The sequence below is a fragment of the Lissotriton vulgaris genome, chromosome 11 (assembly GCF_964263255.1).
Source record: "Lissotriton vulgaris chromosome 11, aLisVul1.2, whole genome shotgun sequence".
NCBI lineage: Eukaryota > Metazoa > Chordata > Amphibia > Caudata > Salamandridae > Lissotriton > Lissotriton vulgaris.
Window position 1 is genome coordinate 1,052,178,914 of NC_141699.1, and position 15,893 is coordinate 1,052,194,806.

At 39.7% G+C, this 15,893-nt stretch overlaps 1 protein-coding gene across 19 annotated transcripts in view; it reads left to right on the forward strand.

Annotated features, from left to right (window-relative positions):
* TNIK (TRAF2 and NCK interacting kinase) overlaps window positions 1-15,893 on the forward strand; it is a 724,668-nt gene that overhangs the window by 627,891 nt on the left and 80,884 nt on the right. For 10 of the 19 annotated variants that reach the window (XM_086944405.1, XM_086944398.1, XM_086944404.1 and 7 more), the window contains 3 exons: window positions 4,317-4,423; window positions 6,336-6,499; window positions 7,396-7,496. In XM_086944405.1, the coding sequence (XP_086800531.1) occupies window positions 4,317-4,423; window positions 6,336-6,499; window positions 7,396-7,496 (372 nt within the window). Of the gene's footprint in view, window positions 1-4,316; window positions 4,424-6,335; window positions 6,500-7,395; window positions 7,497-11,827; window positions 11,852-15,893 lie in introns of all 19 variants that reach the window. The other 9 variants (XM_086944396.1, XM_086944403.1, XM_086944399.1 and 6 more) reach the window with 1 other exon arrangement.

The window sequence follows — 15,893 nt, forward strand, 5'->3', positions numbered from 1 at the left end:
GTGACGTCCATCGAGGCCATAGTAATAGGTGCCGAGTTGGAAATTGAGTTTAAAGCTATTTCTGAACTTAGCAAAGCCCCTTTGCGAGGAGGGGTCTTAAAAGTATTGTCTTGTAAATTGTCAGTTTCTATGGGATGGTCTCCTGGTAGTGCAATAGACAGCTTTTGAGAACCCCCTTTGACCTGCATCCACTTAAGCAAGGGGCTCTGATCTTTGATTATATTCCCTCCTATGGCGCCTGTAGCAGTTGTGAGTAGATTTGTAAGCAGTGTTGCTGTTACTTTGGTCTTCCCTTTCTTGGCTCTTCCTTTTCCCTTCCCCTTTCTTTTAGAAACAGTAGATTTCTCTTTTCTTGTTTGGGCTCGGGTATGCTCAGTTCGCCTGCCTGTCCCTTCTTCCATCACCTCCTTTCCTTCGACATATTCCTCGTACTCTTCGTCGCTGAAGATAAGTTCCTGTATTGAATTAGCCTCAGTGCCCCCCGTATCATTATCGGTTTTGGGATTTTTATATTCTATAGTTGTAATAGATGATGGTGTCAATATCTGTGCTGATGGATACACATGAGCCGGTTCAAGACTTGACAAAGTGATTATGGAAGACGTATCGGTTTGTAAAGGCACATTGATATCGGGTACGTCAGTGTCAGTGTCCGTAATCAGCTCTGATTCAGCTCCCCCATTGGTGGCCTCAGCGACCCCAAGGGGTCCAGTTGTAGTGTTCAGCTTAGATTGCGTAAGTTGAGCGTATTGCGCAGGTATTATCTTGTTTGAGTTACTCTCCATTGTTGAGTTACAGTCTGACTCTCCCCCTGATGGTATATCATGATTTAGCCCCCCTTGTTGGGTAGCCTTGCCATTGATTTTGCCAGTCTTTTTGGACTTATTGTTAACCTTATCTGCAGGTATATCGTCTTCTTTTGTTTTGGTTTTTGTTTTTAATTTGGAGAGAATCTCTTTCTCTTTTACAATCAAAGTAGAAGGGGGGAGGTTAAGCAGTGGTTTTCCAGCTTGGGGCTCCTGTTGATTAAGGCAAGATGTACGTGCCACTACTGCAGGTGAGATGGGTCTGAGCGACTGTGCTCTTCCTTCTTCTATTCCTCTCCTTAATTCCTCTGATCCCTTCAGGGGAGTGCCTTTCATCAGAGCTTTATTCTGCCTTGTGTTTTTGGAGCCATGAGAGACATAAATAGTGTATGCAGTTTGTAGAGTAAGTTTAGCAGTCAACCCAGACTTCGCTGAGAATCTTTTGCTCCTTTGCTAGTGCTAGTGCTAGTACTGGTGCAGGAGCTAGTGCAGGAACTAGCGCCGGTGCCGTTACCGTTACCGTTATCGGTGCTGGTGCAGGGTGAAGCTGAGTGAGGTTAGAATGGTTAGAATGAACAATACTGCATTCCTTAAATCACTCCTTGAGTCCTTGAGTCGGTTGGATCGCTTGACTCGCGAGAACACAGGTCTCTGCTACAGTAGTCAGTAACCAGTCAATATCCAATTACCAGTAACCAACCGGTAACCAACCTGTAACCAGTGTCCCCCTGATATACACTGATGGTTTAAGCAGTTTAAATAATTGTTTTTTCAAAATCTTTTCCGGAGTTTCTCAGAAGCGGTGTTATTGAAAAACACAGAGGCTTGGAGCTGTTGCTTTAAACAGCTTTAAACAGCTTTAAACATGCATCGTAAAACGCTCAGAGCACCCCCTGCAGCAATACTATTTCTCTGCTCCTCACCTCGCTTTGAGTTTTTTCAGTTTTCAAAGCCCAGCTTCAGTCTGGATCACGGTCTCCGCCTCAGTGACTCAGTCCCCATTTTGGCACACCAACTTCTTGAATCTGTTCTTCCTCTATCTTGCCGCAGCCACAGCCGTTTACAGTAGACCGGAAAGCCGCAGCCCGCTACCTGCAGTCAGCAGCCCGCAGTCCGCAGTCCGCCCTGCCGAGCGCAGCTGAAACGAGCAGGAGCGAGAGTCAGTTGCGGTGGCAGGTAGCAGGTAGCAGGTAGCTGGCGCCAAGCTGAGCAGAACGCTGTGCAGAACGTCAAAAACATTATAACTTCCAAAGACTTCATCTGATGCTTGGTTCTTCAGCCTGTTGCCTCATGCCCTCAAGCACTGGACTCTCCCTTTATGCCCAAAAGAACTCTTCCTTGGTGAGTCCTTCTACGTGCCACCCAGCCAGTGTAGGCAGGCCACCATGGGAAGCAGTTCCCTTCTCAGTGGACTCCGGGGCGGCCACTCCAGGTGCACTATTCCACCTCTTTTGGGAGTACATTCGGGGGCTGGTTTCCCACTCCCTCTGATTCCTCCTTCTTGATACCTGGCTGGGCCATTATTCCAGGCTCCAACACTTTTGTGACTCCCGCTCTGGGCTGCCGTTGACTATGTCTTAGCCCAGATCCAGACAGGTAAGCTCAACATCTCTACTTCCTTTCCTTCCAGGTAGTGTGCTCAAGGTCATTACCAAGCAAACTGTCCACAGGCATGGCAGGGCTCACAGCGATCCTTTGAAGACCTGAAACCCCTGTGTCCCCCCCCATTCAAAAGGAACAAAGGCCACCCTCTCTGTTGTCAGCTACCACAACTTGTTGGAATGCATTAGTAATCTCCTGCTCTGTGGACAACAGCTGACACCTTACCATAGTCCTGGTGACACCTGTATCATCACAGCTTGAAAACCTTGTCCATTGATGGTGACCCACTGCCTATAGGTTATAGTATTTGAGGGCATATGGATCTTAGGAACCATCTTGCTGTCACCCAGGGGCACTGCGGTAACCCCTCTAAACTTCCCCCCGCATTAACTTCTACAAACGTCTCCCCTAGCACTACATTTCCCACCCCTGTAGTGTTTCCCCCAGTGGGAGGTGGTGCTCTTTTTGGACACTTGGACTCCCCTTTCTAGTTTCTGCACTCATAGCTCTTGGGAGTTTTGGGCTGCTGACATTTGTCAGGGTAGTTTTTCTTCTGGTGGCCACATTTGGAGTGAGAACCAGACCCTTTCCCCTTTCAGTGCCTTGTTTGCATAATCCAAGAAATCCACCCCTGAATCGGAGCCTATATTTTGCAGGGGTCAGTCCAAACTCATTGACTAAAATTACCTTCATAGCAGTGTAGAATGTTTATTCCTCTACCGCTAGTGTAAGCAGTGTGTCCCTCCCCACAGTGGGCATTTACCTCCATAAACTTAAACTACCACCTCTGGGTCCTTGTGTGCTCTTAGAACCCCTTCGTAGGCTGCAAACCATTTGTCTACATCATCTCCCACCACATAACTGGGCACCAAATCCTTGGGTATCCGGCCTCTGGACTCACGAGTGGACACTGCAGGTATGCTGCCACCATTTATGTTGCTGGACCCCACTTGTAGGGCTCTAATGATCAGCTCTTTGAGGCTGAGCTCATGGGTTATTTTCCTCTCCTCCATGGCCAGCCTCTTTTCTTCCTGAGCCTGCTCCAACTGAGCAACCTCCTGCATTACTTTCCTTTCCTCCCTCCTGTTAACCAGCAACTCTGGGGACAGGTTGTTACAGGAGACACAGCTCCCTGCTCTGGGAATCACTGCAGCTTCCAGCACACTGTTGGCTACCTTAACAGGCAGTCCCAGAGCCATATCAGACTCCAGAATCAGACCATGCACCTCCTCTGGAATTTCCTGCTTCTCCAATTGATTGTCATCCCCTGAAACCTGGGTCTCTGCCCAGGCTCTCAAGGTATTCTGCAGCTCCACCTGAAAATCCTTGCAGAAATCTATCAGCTGAGGCAGAGTGTAGACCTCTAGCTCGGCCAGCTCAAAACCAGTTCCTGCAGGTGCAGGTGCTTCTTCTCCAGAGTGAGACATAATTTAGCAGAAGTAAATCAAAAGGCCAATCAGGGAGAATTGAAAAAAAAATAGAAATGGTCTTAGTATAGAAGACGGACAGTAGTCTATAACTGCAGGTTTTTTGCCTCTTATTAGGATAGGGTTGTGATGGAAGTGGTGGGTGGTTAGTGAAAGCTCAAAGAATGTATGATTTGGTAGTTCTCCATGCCTACGTCTGGTGATTTTTGCCACTCACCAGAAAGTGAATGTTGTGTATATTGTGGACCTATGTGTAAGACTCATGGATTTTTGGCATTGAGCTCAATGTTTGTGAAAAGGCCCACCACATTTAAAAATGAAATGTATTCAAACCACCTCATTAAAGGTTATTTTTATATGCTGCATGCACTCTTATCAGAAAATGGTTGTTGGCCAATCACACCTGTTACCTTTCAGCAGTGCATGTTGATTTGTTAGATTGCAAATTTTCCCCAAAAATCTATTTGACCATTTATTTTAGGTGCCTCAACGGACAACATCTATATCCCCTGCATTAGCGCGAAAGAACTCTCCAGGAAATGGCAGTGCCCTCGGAAGCAGGTTAGGAACGCAACCAGTACGAGCAAGGTACACATTTTGTCATTAACCTTCATTTTGATCAAATACAATGACACAACACTAATGGAAGCAAGACAGTGGCATCCTAAATATTTTCTTAGGAATGGGTTAGTCAGTGATACACAGTGTTACTAAAGAGCTACAGGGAAGAGACTATTTAATGGGAAGATACTATTTAATGGGAAGATACTATTTACGAAAGAAGTTAATGTGTGCATTTGTCTTGCAGTTGGCACAATATGTCTTTGTCGTTTAGTTTTTTTCAGTAGACTCCCTTTTCATTAGGGGTTCTCCTTTCCTCATACTTCACAATCAGGTCACTCAAACCACTAGACACTTGCTGCACCACCATACTATTAGGAGGACACATTGGATTTTGCAATACAAAACCCTTTTCTCTGTGGTGAAAAAGAAATCTGTGTGGGTCATCAGGTGTGTCAGATGTACACACAAAATATACCTGCAAAACATTGATCTTAGTCATGCCTGGTGCAAGTTTATGTAAACAACAGCTATCTTTTTCCAAGCACCAAGAAGCCACACCATTGGGTGTGTATGCTATAGGAGGAAGCAAACTCACCTTCAACCAGGAGAGACACAATGATGCAGGCACTGGGAAAGGAGATAGCAATGGCAATCAAGGGATGGATGATGCTGCTGGTGCAAGCAGAGGGCAGTCTGAATTACTGGTTTTTACTGGGCACAGGTGAACCTGAAGCAGTATTTTCCTTATGTAGGATGTAGGTGCACTGCAGTGCTCCTCTGTTGTCCAGTCCAGGGGTCCCACGAGGCGTGGGTGATAGACCAGGGATGGGACCGAAATGGTGGACGATAGGAGGACTTTATTTTAGAACATGAAAGAAGCTCCAACTTGCTAATATTTAGAATCACATGCAAAGTCAATAAACCGCATATGCCAAAATCACATTATTGAATGCTTTTATCCCAATCCAGTCTGTGTATGATACCTTTGTGTTGCACCTGGGTGATGCACCATGTTAGTTAATCTCTGGCTAGAGTGCTAAATTATCTTTTGAAACTTTAGCAGCTAGCATTACCTAATAGAAGTGTGCTTCTTGTATTCACATAGGTAGAACTAAAGCGGAGTAGGCCCTATAAAAGGCTGACTTTGACCATGTGAGTGCGTGTTGTCCAATTTCATTTCCACAGTGCTATGGAAATGAAAGATGAACAACAGCGCTAGGTACAGTCAGAGTGCAAATGTCATCACACTAAATTTGGCACCCAGTGAAATTACAGCAGTTGCACCTCCCTTATGCTGGCACTGATTCCGGCTGGAAAAATCAAATGAGGCTTTGGCAGCAACTGAAGCCAAGCTTCATTTTATATTTGTTTGTTTTTGGAGGAAAGCATTCACTGCCACCCTATGCAACAAAAAAAGTGACCCCTTCCTTTCACTACTCCTCTCCCCAACATACCCATACATATATTTACTGCCTGTTGACATTGGGTGGTAAGTATATGTGGTAAAACCAAGTGTAATACTGCATTTTGTGTGGTTGTAGGACATGAAAAATAAGTGATAAAGGTAAAATGGCATGTGGTTTTACTGTGGCCCTAGTACCATGCAGCTCATAACCAGGACCCATGAGCCCACTTGCAGTCTTGCCATCCTCACAAGTCAGCTCATGTGTAAACACAATCTTGTCAAGTAAAGTGAAAGTATGGTCTTTTGTTTGGTACATGGGGTAGTTAGAAAGATTTCCAGTTGAGGGCTCCACCCTGATTGATTGAGAACTGTTGTGATAAAGAGGGGACACAGTGCTAACATATCAGTCATATCTTTGTACACAGTTCTACTCCTGTGTATCCATTACTAATATTACATTATGATCACAATCGGATAGAATTGTAAACTGTTTTGTGGCATATTTATCACTTAAGTCTGGTGTCTTAACAGTAATCCTGATCTTCGGAGAACAGAGCCTTTCCTTGAACCTCCCATCCAGAGGACGAGCAGTGGAAGTTCATCTAGTTCTAGTACCCCAAGTTCCCAGCCAAGTTCTCAAGCAGGGTCTCAGCCTGGATCTCAAGCAGGATCCAGTGAGCGTAATAGAGTGACAGGTGAGGTGTTTCTCAAATCCTGTTGATCTTTTTCTCTTCAAACTCTAGGCTGTCGTTCTCACATACCACTTCATGATAATATCCATAAAGTCCATTTATTGAATATTAATTTTTTCTCTATTTTTTTTGTAGATTTATCTACATGCATAGTTAAACCCAATTCTGCTGTTCGTATGAGTTCTGCGGCGCTCTGCGCTTTTTCACTCAGCTTTGTCCTATGAAGTTCATATAATGTTCAATGGGATTTAGGAAGTAGTGCCATTCCATTTTAATGATGCCAATTACACAACCATCTATTTGGTATCTGTGGTAATGGCTTTTACCCCATTAACCCTGGGCGAAGTACTATGCTATGCTCGCGAAATGTGCGCTACTTTGCACTACGCAAATTGCACATAGCAAACACGCGTGGTGTAGCGTAGCTCAGCCATGATGTTTTGCTTCCTCGCAGTCCTCAACGTCAAGTTGGAGACCGCGAGCGAGCAAAATTACATCCCGGCAAGACTTTATCCTTGTTCACAATTAGCAACATCAAGTTGCCGATCGCGAGTGTGGAAAATAAACCTCCCAGCGAGATTCTCAACGTGGGAACGTCGGGTTTCTCCTTGCGAGTGGGCGCGTATGCTCGCCACTGCTCGCAATGAGAAACTACCAGTCCGTGTTGAGAAAGCTGCAGCTCAAGTAGAAATGCTTTTATTTACATAACAAACTACTTAAAAAAAGCTTTGAATCCAAGATTATGCATGGATGCCACACTTCCTTTGGAGTGATCTCTCCCTGCTATTGTTTTAAAAAATGCTTAATAAGGGGATTATCCCTGAAAGGTAGGTCCAGCAGCTATCTATTAATTTCTTATGTGATAAGAAATGAAAATATCAGTCTTGATTGGTTTTCAGCTGTAACACCCATACCTGAAGGTTCACCCATACCACCCCATGAACCTCCAAAGGTGAAACAGGAAGATAGCAGGGACATGACCCGCCCCAGTCGACCTGCTGTGAGTATGAAAATTAAATTATAAAAAAATTAAGTAATAATTTGAGAAAAGCAATGCATATGTTTGCTTACTAGTCAAATGGTAAATCAGGACACATTGCAGCAAGAGGTGCAAAATGTAAAAAATTTCACTATTGACGTAAGATGTTGAAAACTTTTCATAAATAATGTCCTGCTTTACACATTTCTAATGTAGAAACATGAAACACATACATTTTCTAACATCATGTCCACCAATGAACAAATAAGGGAACAAAGTATACATTTTTCATGATTGTAACCAGTATGTGTTTTAGCTATATTGTATGAAAATTCCATTAATGTTGAGCCATAGGCAAACATTTGAACTTTGCAAATTCACTCCTTCCCTGGGACTGTCTGAAAGTGGCAAGTACTTGCACACCATATTAGGGAAGGCAGGAGAAACAGGATGGGAAAAGAAAGATACAAGAGCTCTTCAGACCGCAGGGTAGAGAAGGCCAAACCAAAGTTGTGTGTATTGGGGCAAGGAAAGCTGGCATCTCCAGTGGATACAGGGGAATACAGGGTGTTATGAACAAACAGCCAATACCAGAATGTTGAAATACGTGACTTCCAGAATATGTTAAGCTACTAGCAGAAAGTAGTCAGCGTTCCTTGCTTCACGATGGTGATGGGTGTGTTGAAAACAAATGCTGACCAGGATACAAACACAGACATGCTGGACTTCAAAGATCAGGATTTTTGCAGCAACACAGTATCCTGAGACAGATCAACAATAAGAGACTAATGAAAGTGGCAGATGAGGACGGAAACTAAAAGGGAACTGAAAAAGTTATACAATAAGAGTGAGGGAATGAATGTTAGGTGGACGAACTAGTTTGAGAAGAAAAGCCAATTCTATCAAGAGATATTACCAAGCACCGAGCAATATTCAGAGTGAGGTTAAATATGCTCTGTCACTGCTAACTCAAAGTGATAACTACACCTTGATCTCCTTCCTTTCACCTTGAACTGCTTCTGCCCTTATGGTCTAATTTGTCTCACCTGCCATTGCCCTCTCTTTCAGAGATTCAACCTAGACATTGGTGATAACTGGTAAATCTGTTGCTTGGTCAGGAAGTTGAAAGAGACTTTCTCTGACAATATCAGCATGTGTCTGTGGTGAAATTGTGGAATGTAGCCGAGAACAACCTTTTGGCAAGATGTATGCCCCTTCTTTTAAATATGGCATATAAAAATTGCCCTATATAGTTGAAAAATATTAAAATAAATAAATGAATCATGTTCTTTAAGGTTTGAGTTGCAATATTGTGTCTACCATATGACTTTACTGTGTTTCCCACATTTTTTAAACCTCCTCTGATTTGAATAGTGGATTTAGACTGTTTTTTAGTGAGGGTGCTGATGATGATGAGTCTGTATTTCAATGTCAATAGTTTATCTAAGTTCTAACACCTTTAAAATAAACAAATTGTGCTGGGAATTTGCCTAAATAAGTTATCCTTTATCTCAAGATTCCGTTCATAACTCTTGTTGTTAAAACACTTCATTCATATCCTACATGTGCATCCATTCTAGAAACGAAATTAATTTGATATTTATGAATACAACCCTAGGCATCAACAAAGTGGAATTCCATGGAGGGCAATATATCGATATCCATTTATTCTTCACGGACTAATGGTTCTTTTTGGCACAAACTGTGTTTAGTTCATCATATTTAATTGAAAATTCAAAGTATAATCCTGGTTTTGATTCTTTAACTACAGTTAAATTAATATAGGGTAATTAATTAACACAATTGAAAATATATCACTAATAAATTAAGCCTTAGACTTTGGCGCAGGGCAAAGAAAGTCATTTACTGCCTATACCTTAACCCTTAGACTTAACCTATTTTTATTATATGTCACTATTTTTTTCCTTGCCCTGTGCCATAGTGTGTCTTAATTTAAAGTGGTATATTTTCAAGTGTGTTAATTAATAACCCTATTTTAAGTTAGCTGTAGTTAATTTTACTTGATTTAATAATGTACAATCATATTCATATCTTAACCTTACACCTAGTTATTTAAATAAAACCATGGTTTCATTATTAAATATCTAGCCTTAATTAATTGCTAGTTTAACTTTCTTCCTTTTGATATATGTAAGTAAGTTAATGAAAGGTATAATTAATAACTTAAATCTGTAATATTTGTCTTTCCATTATATTAAATGTTATACTTTATTAGGTAACCTCAAACCCACCTTTTCATTTTACATTGCATTTATTAACTTCCTATTAAAAATCTTAATACATTATATTTGAATGTAAACAAAATTAATTTAATTTGTTTAATTAAGATTGTCCTTTTCAATGTGGCAACTTTATTTTTATAAAGGAACTAACTGCATTTCTTATACTTACCTAAGACAATGTAGTTGCACATAATGTGATCACCTCAATGTTCAAACCACAATATATTTGTCAAGTAGCACATTTGAGGGATCACTACACAAATGTATCCTACTTTTTTACTGTGCTTTAATTAGTAGAGACTTCAGTTAAACATAGTAGCAGGCACCTTGGGATCTTTATCATTCATCGATCATTTGTTTTGTTTCAGAAAATCAATACAAACCAACAGCATGCAACAGTACTTAATACATTGCTGTTCCACTCCTGCTCCTATTGTGTTTTCTAGATAGTACTTCTACAATTCAAAACAGGTAAAGTGTCTAAGGAACTGTGTGCTTGCCTAAAGGTTCCAAACAGAGTATAGAGATATGATGGAGAAGCCTACTATGGGTAGATGTCTACACCATGTCTGATTTTATACAGCAGTTATGAATGGGCTGAAGATCTCAGCATCCTGCCAGACTACCTAATGTCGAACTTTTTCCAAAATCGATTCTAACTGGTTTTATTGTTCATTAATATGTTCTAGCTCTGACCACCATTCAGATTGTCCCTGATATGCGAAAAACATGGTTATTGCAAGGCGATAAACATGTGCTGTGAGTTTGGACAAGATCTGACCTGGATCCTACAGCTAATATGCTTAACACAAGCACAATTAGCTGTTCATTTCACTTTAAAAGCTCACCCAAGATAAATTGTTTGTGTACATTTAGGCAAACTTTACAATTAATTTTCCTATGCGTTTAGTTCAGTTTTTCTCAAACGGATACATGGTTATGTTTAAATTTGCTCAACTAGTGTTGCCTGAATGAAATGTTTTCCCTACTGTGCTGATGCAATAGAATCTTGCAATAGATTAAAATCAAATAAATAAACACACCAGACCCCATCTCTTGCATTCATGTTCTAGAAGGTACTACTTCTGCCTGCATCATTAGTGAGCTAATATTGTTTTTGACAAATATATGTATGTGCTTGAATTGTAGAAGAGATTATTGCTTAGACCCCAAGTACCTGGAAGGATGAAAGTTTTTTTCAGGCAGTACAGGGAGGAACTACCTAAAAATCATTGAGGACAGAGGCAAGTGTAAGAATGTGTAAGAGAGGGGCATATTAGAGTATAACGGGCATAATCTAATAGTGTTGAGGTGTTTTTTCAGTGGAAGAATATGGAGGTAGGTGTAGGAGTTACCATTTTTGAGAGTTAGGGCCCAAGTTATAGTTTGGTAGACAGGGTACTCTGTTACAACCACAACAGCTTAAGTATCCTGCTTGCCAAATCCTCTCTCCTTCCTCCTCATCTAGATATGGGCAAACCTTAGGTACTTTTTCAAGAAATATACAGAGATGATCGCTGGGCCACCAGTCATCTCAAAATCTGGCAAGCGGAATACCCTAGGGATGACGGAAGCAATGTCCTCTGCCATCCCAATGGACACTACTGTATCCGCAGACTTTAAATCAGGCTGTTATTCTTTATTGGAAGATGGTGAGAATAAACTGAGCTGTCTTCTGTTAGTGGTGTTTTGGATAAATGTTATAAAGGGATAAAAGATTCTGTCAAAACTTCCACACCCAATCTCTACATTGGATACCCATCACATCCTCATAAACATAACTTCAACAAGGTGTATGTACTATTCTGACTCATGTCCTAGACAACATAAATATCCAAGTGCATTTGTGAAGAGAAGATGAAGGTGTGAGGTTGTTCTACAACAACATGATAACTTGTTGATTTGATATCAATGCCTGTGAAAGATGAAAACTGTGTTATCACAATGCATGTATTTTGCTTTTCACTTAAAATGTTTTTGTTAAAATTCAAAACTAAGGTTAATGAACTAACACATTTAATTTAATTTGTAACTGTCTGTGCCTTTCATCTGCCTTTCTGCTGTCCTGGTTTTTTCCTCTGATGCTGATTAATGTTCTCTCACACACAGAGCTATAAGAAAGCAATAGATGAGGTTAGTGATGTCTTTTCTTGATTGATCCTGCTTATGTAAGGTTGACTAGTTAGAGCTTAACGTCAATTCATATATTTCACTGTTGGCATCAAAAAAGAAATTCTCATCTTATTTCAAAATTCATTGCACTCAGACTTTTTTTATGTATATGTCATCCATGAGAACTACATTACATTTTCATTCTCCTCCTAATGTTAACCTTCATATCATACTTAAATAAAGGCCTCAAAAAGAGATGTGCTGATGTTTGATGAATGTTATCAGTCGAGAATAGGTTCTAAGGATAATTTGTATGTGACTGTGATCTTCAGTGAGTAGGAACACATTGAAGCATGGTATTTTCATGATAGTTTTCAAATACGTATTGACCATAAAAAAGTGTTTAAGATTCTTATTCAGGGTGGTTTTATCTTCTGTATCAATGGTATACGTTCCTGGGTTATAGTTTCTGCAGAATTTTTGATTATTTGTTAAAAGAAACATGTCCATGCATCATAGCAATTAGGAAACTGTAGATTTTACTATGTTGAAAATATTTGAAAAGAAAAGTATAGAAAATATTTTGAGAATATATAATGGTTGCATAGGTTAAACAATATGCTTAAGGGCTTGGCAATCATAATCAAGCAATTTAAAACATTTCTTTGGTGTTAGTTTGTGCACATAGTTGTGGTTATTGTCCAGCCTTCATTATTCAAGAATCTGTTGTATTTTAAAGTTTAGTATTAACAAGATGCTCATTAGTAAATTTCTTTCAGACAGAAAAATAGGCTTCTGAGTCATTTTACCTCCAATGTTTAACACACACAAGAGTCATATAAACAGTGAATTTATTTAACTACATCTAATTCTGTAATTCTGGCAGAACCACTTAAACCTCACTCATTTTGCTATCTGTTTTTATGTTCTTTCTTACATTCTATGCTTATCCATACCATTTTAAGCAATTTGCTTGTGGTTCTTCCTTTGCATTATCTTCCCACCCAGTTACTCGTCATTAACAATTACTTCTCAATGTACCTAAGAAGCCCAGCAGTCACACAGAAAATGATGGCTACCTTTCTAGCAGTCTAACTAGGCTCACAGCTGGTGCAGATATCGCCTTTAAGAGTCTTTTCCACAGTCTCATACGGTCTGCACTCAAAAAACTCTTCCTCTGACCAATTTATGATTGTTTTTTCGATAGTGCTAGTAACTTTTGGTTTTCAGACATAATATCCACTGGTCAGGTGCTAATCCTCGCATTGTCTTAGTAACATGTTCAGTTGTTTAGTTTGAACGAATATCGTACCTTAGTAGTCATTCTCTCTAAAATGGTATACCAATATAGTATTGCCCATGAGTAAGTTTCATACTTCCATTTTGATGAATTGATGGCTGATTTTCAGTGGAAGAACTGCAAATTAGCTGTTACTGTAATTAGGGTTTGAATCACACGGCTCAAAATAAATCACCTTCAAATCTCATTTAGAAGCAAAAGATTTGGCTTAATATGTGTGTCTAGAAACTATTGTTTTCATATCTTCTTTAATGTGCTTTTTTTAAAGTTGGATTTCCACACAGAAGTCTTGGATCTTTATTTTTCTGTTAGTGATTTGACAAAATATCTCAAAGGAGAAATGATAGTCCGCAGATTTCTTTCATCCCAGAATATTCTCTCGTTAGTCATTGAGAGATTCTGCTGAAACTTGGTGCCTTTTATCTAGATTTATATGATAACGAAGCAAACTCTTCCTTCTATAACACAAGTAATATAAGCTACAACTGTGACTCCCAGGGAAAATTCTGATTTTGTTATGCTAGCCAAATGTTCAGATTTGTAAAATTGTTTTCTGCATATAAGAAAAATGATGTTCAATGAGGTTTTGTATCTTTGAGATCATTGCATTGTAAAACCCAGAAACCATCTGCACTGCACCAAGCTTCCATTTTTATTTTCAATTAATATTTGGGGAACAGAAAATACATTCAACACATTTTGTAGAAAATCAGTTTTTGTAGTGTTTATATTACAGATGCCACACAGAACCCTGCAATATGGATGTGAAAGGATGAGACAATAAATTCACATCTTTACATTTGAAATTGTGTTTACACATTTGACTCAACGATATTACTACTGAAATCATTGATTCAATCAGTGATATAAATGTGGTTGTCATGCTTTGAATTAGCAGTATGTCACCCACGTTCATAGGAATAGTAGTGTTATAATTGATGCCATATCTTCTTGACATCTCACATATTGGAAATAGCTTTAATCTTCTCTACATGCCCGCATGTGATGTAAGATTTTAAAATAGAGTACAAAACTTATGTGTGAAAAATGTTCCTCTGCCTCTTAGTTCTGAAAATGAGCTTTTATTTAGATTTGAACCCTCTTTCTAGAGTTACAGTTTTTTTCTGATGTCTGATCAGTATGATTTTTTGCAAATACTGTTGACGCCATTTCTATCCTTACTTCAAAGTTTAAAGGAACTTTGTTGGTTTGTAAGGTAGATACTACTAAAGCGTCATTATTTAGGCTACTGTCTTTTCTCACGGAACTTGCAACTGCAAAGGCTACCACGCCATGGAACTAATTCACACACATTTTTGCTGAACCTTGAAACAGTAACTAGTTTCCTTCCTTGGGCAGTGGAAGATTTTGATGATCCAGCAAGAAAATTTGTAGATTCCATTTAAATTCATAACGTAATCCTGGCCTAAAATGTAATCCCCTAATTTATACAATATTTATTCACTTTTACATCTTACAATGTTCAAAATATCTTTGGCAGTTAAATGTAGGGAATCTGTAGTAATAGAAATGAATTGGACAATGCGGTTTAATTTTCTATTATTTACTTTTGATCTGTATTTGGCTATCACACTTCCAGAATAGAAGCCTACTGTGGGACAGCTAGAAGTGAAGACTGGGCTGGAAACCAACATCAGCCTGTCAAAAATATTCAGTCAAGCCCCTATAATGAAAGAGTCCTGACTTGAATGTAGTCGTAAGGTATTCATAGTTGGGACAAGGCAGCCCATCCAATTTTGAAAACAGCCCGGCAGCCTGCTGCCCAATTCGAAATGTCAGACTGGCTATTTCACCAGACCAGCCCTGATGCAATCCAATGAATCTCAGTATTCAATTCTCTCTCTGATAAAGCTGGCAGTGCTTTAGTTAATTTTTCATGATTTTAATAGGATATGCATATTACAATGCTTCACTTTGGATGCATTAATTTCAAATTGTTAGCACACATTTCCTTAAGAAAATACTGAAAACTTCATTCAACATCTTATTGTTTTCCATTTCAAGTAACTGTCAAATCTCTTTGCATTTAAAGTATTATTGGTATTGCCATGTATACCTCCTTAAACATGTATACCCAGTGGAGAGGTCAAATTGACACCAGAGCTCATTGTTATTGTTTGCTCCCCCCGATCTGGCCTAATTGAGTTTCTCCAGCATCTGTTATCAGGAGGGAGATTATCATCTCACCAGAGTAGGTAGTGCTCCTTACTTCACTGATTGCTGGCATTGTCAGTTGTGCTTAGTGCATCTGATCTGGCATGATGTCCCTATGAAAAGTCCTTCTTGCTCACAGTAGTGGGAGTTTGTGCTGTTGTTAAACTTTGCCTCTGGCAGACAAAATGTAATTCCTTGCGGTACACTTGGTCTCCAATTAAATCCCACGACTTGGAGGAATTTACAGGTTTCTTGCAAATAATTTCACCTTCTATTAAATCTCCCTCTCTCACCAGATAAATTATAATGTTTCTCTGGCAGTTCTACAGGCACATTTTATGAAATATAAAATGAGTCTGGGCCCTAGACAAGCTCCTCAAATATAGGAAACTACATTTAGTTTACAAAAGAAATGCTTAGTGAAAGAGGAGGTGATTAGAAGCTCCAGGTTTTTCACAAGGTGTAGTTGTGCATGACTCCCTATGGCCTATAATTTAGAGTCTGATTTAGAGTTTGGGTTACTCCATCATAAGCATGATGTATATGCAGTCCATCGTATTAAAATGGCCATTGGTTGTACACCACTTG